Source organism: Paramisgurnus dabryanus, chromosome 4 (genome assembly GCF_030506205.2).
Source record: "Paramisgurnus dabryanus chromosome 4, PD_genome_1.1, whole genome shotgun sequence".
Classification (NCBI taxonomy): domain Eukaryota; kingdom Metazoa; phylum Chordata; class Actinopteri; order Cypriniformes; family Cobitidae; genus Paramisgurnus; species Paramisgurnus dabryanus.
The window spans coordinates 23,641,155-23,644,069 of NC_133340.1; the positions used below are offsets into that span (position 1 = coordinate 23,641,155).

The following is a 2,915-nucleotide window of genomic DNA, read 5'->3' on the forward strand; positions in this document are numbered from 1 at the left end:
TATTGGGAGGGATCTGTGAAATATTTTTAGGTAGCGTACGATAAATAAACTTAACAAAACAAAGCAACAGTAGTTTGAATTTGGTTTGTAGATGGTGTTTTGTAAACTGCTTCTTTGACGTGTTTCTTAAAATCTTAATAAAGCTGGTCAAGATGATGGATCAATAACTTGTTTTTGGTATCCCTTTTATTTTAACGTAGCAAGGACAACTTTCCATCTTGTTTATTAGTCTTATTCCAAAAGCCTAAGAAGTATTATTCGTTGATTTTGAAATTAACAACTGCTCAAAAAAACCAAATAAAACTGTTTATGGATAAACTTTATTGATATGAAAAAATACAATTAAATGAGTTTTTTTAACATGGAAGTTAGAAATATACCACAACCTATATTATATAACTTCTCACCAATCCTTGCTATCAATATTAAAACATAATGAAAATGCAGTTGCAAAAAAGCAAAAATTAAACAACAAAATATTGAACAAAAAGTAATTAAAAATCCATCCTTTGTTTAAAAAGGTTATCGTACAGTAGGCGCATGGGGAAACTTTATCTTTTTAAATTAGCAGCCAAAAAAAGAAGCAATAGAAATCCAATTACAGCACAAATCAACAAGAAAATGCACCGGCATGTTGAATCATCAGGCGTGTTGTAGGGCTGGTACTGGTATGGGGTCGGCTGTACGATAGATCTTGTTTCCATTGGCTGATATGCATATTGAGCCTGTAGATGGGATTGAGGTTGGAAATTAAATTTTGCTGGACTGGCATTCTTCATTTGTCTTAGGAATTCTTCCAGATTCCAGAAGCCTTTAATGGCCTTTATGAGACCTTGGCTGATTCGATAAGTGTGATTCTGATCAAAATTCACCTGATCTGCATGCTGAGTAACATAAATTCTGTCGAAGCTGCGTAAATCTGAGTTGTAGCGAACAATAATGCGATCTTTGTTGCTGTCAGCACAGTTTCTATTGTGATTCACAGTAACATAATAAGGTAGCGAGCCAGAGTCATTCAGGTTTCCCACTTCATAGTATGGTAAGGTAATGTTGTTGGGAAGTAGTCTATCTTCATCATCTTCAATTCTGTTATAGAATCGACGGAAACCAAAATCTCCAGTTGCTGGGTTGCACAGTGCAGTAATTCTGCCATAGTTGTCAATGGAAACACAGTTTTTGGCAAACCACCACAGCAGTCTGAGACCATGCCTGGGATCCGGTTGACCAAACCTGTTATCTTTCAGCTGAGACAATTCATTCAGTGTTCTTATCATGTTTACAATGATCCTGTGTTGATGAAATGTAAAGGATGCATTTAAATATTTGTGAAAAAATATATGCAATGTTCTCAAATTGAATACCATAACAGAGCAAGTTTAAGAGCTCAGTTTAAACAAGCTCATATCCTCAGATAAAATATATATATCGGCTACAGGTTAATTGTTAACAATGTAATAAATAATAATACTTTCTTTGTAGAAATACTAAAAACAAATAGAACATTTTGTTAAACCATCTTAAACTGTACCTGAACACACTGATCTCTCGAAATCCAAGAGTGAAATGAAATGGTAGCTGTTTAACAAGAACTTGAAAGGTAAAAAAACAAGATAGTGTGGAAAGACAACCAGTTTGACCAGCCTCATTCCCAAACATATCATTAGAGGGAAAAATTCAATGTAACAAAGTTCTGTACAACATTACGGGTGTTTTATTTTCCGTCACTAAATGACACAAGTCACACATTAATCTGTTTTTGTAAAGCAATGCTGTTTGCGTAAGAAATAATTGATGATAATTGATTATTTTCCAATAATTCACAGGATCGATTCAATTATTCCCCCACGGTTACCCAAAAAATTGCTCTGGTGCTGATTTTAAGACATTTCACAGGTTAGCTGTGCATTTTACAGAAAAATAATCAACACCCATGGAACATTTCTCAACCCTTCAAAATAAAGCATTCAACAGCGGTATAACTATAAATATTATTATTATAACTAATCTTATAATTAATCTAGTTGATTTCAGCATTGCGTAAAACTAATAATAAATCAGTGTAAATATAGGTAAGAACAATGTACATTATGGAAGATGCAGTACCTCATGCAAACAACGTGTAAGAGACTGACACGTAAACCCTATATTTTAGTTTTCCTTTTACTGAAAGGAGCAATGATTGATGACCTCGTTCCTCATTTGTCAAGTGCCGGTTATAAGCATTTGCTAAATAAATTAATGTAAATGTGAACAGGCTGTTCAGTATTTGTTTTAGATTTAACTGGGAAATTAAAATGAAACCAGGCTGACAAATTAAATTTGTTTTCACGCACCCATCATATTTTTAGCATAATGTATAGTAGGTACACCATATATATGGTGAAATATACAGGCACAACTTTTCCTTTATTTTTTGAATGATTTGGCAAGCTAAGTAAATAAACAAAAAATATTTCAATGTACTACACTGTAAAAAATTATTTGTTGGTTATACTTAAAAGTAGGTTATCTGGTTGCCTTAAAAGTCTAAATTAATAAAAAAATTGTTAGTTGATTAAAAAATGTTGGATAAAAATTATGTCAACAAATATTTTTAAGTTGAATTAACTCAAACTTTAAAGCAACCAGGTAACTTATATTTTTAGTTGAACCAACTTTTTTCACAGTGTAGTGTTTATATTCAAGGACGTTGTTGTACATTTATGAATTTGGCAGACACTTTAATCCAAATTGGCTGGCAGTGCATTACACTTTGTATGCTTTATCAGTATGTGTGCTGGGAATCGAACAAATTACCTTTGTGATGCTAACGTAGTGCTCTATTTCACAGGATTAGAATAAACTTTCAGAGTGTGTAAAACGTATAATTAGCTGTGTTGCTATTGTGTATTATGTTGTGCTATCTGTCGATTTTC

The 2,915-nt window shown here is 32.7% G+C and overlaps 1 protein-coding gene across 1 annotated transcript; it reads right to left on the bottom strand.

Moving 5' to 3' along the window:
* Positions 1-313: 313 nt before the first annotated feature.
* On the bottom strand, positions 314-2,619 carry LOC135785739 (uncharacterized). The gene is made up of 2 exons (XM_065295256.1): positions 1,529-2,619; positions 314-1,287 (listed from the first exon to the last, which is right to left on the bottom strand). The coding sequence occupies exons 1-2, from the start codon at positions 1,654-1,656 to the stop codon at positions 552-554; spliced, it is 864 nt and encodes a 287-aa protein (XP_065151328.1). The 5' UTR covers positions 1,657-2,619; the 3' UTR covers positions 314-551.
* Positions 2,620-2,915: the final 296 nt, after the last annotated feature.

What these genes read in the sequence shown, in the direction of transcription:
- LOC135785739 (XM_065295256.1), bottom strand. Translation starts at nt 1,656, where the DNA reads ATGTTTGGGAATGAGGCTGGTCAAACTGGTTGTCTTTCCACACTATCT. An exon ending in CGAGAGATCAGTGTGTTCAG is followed by an intron (nt 1,288 to 1,528) that starts GTACAGTTTAAG and finishes TCATCAACACAG; the next exon opens with GATCATTGTAAACATGATAA.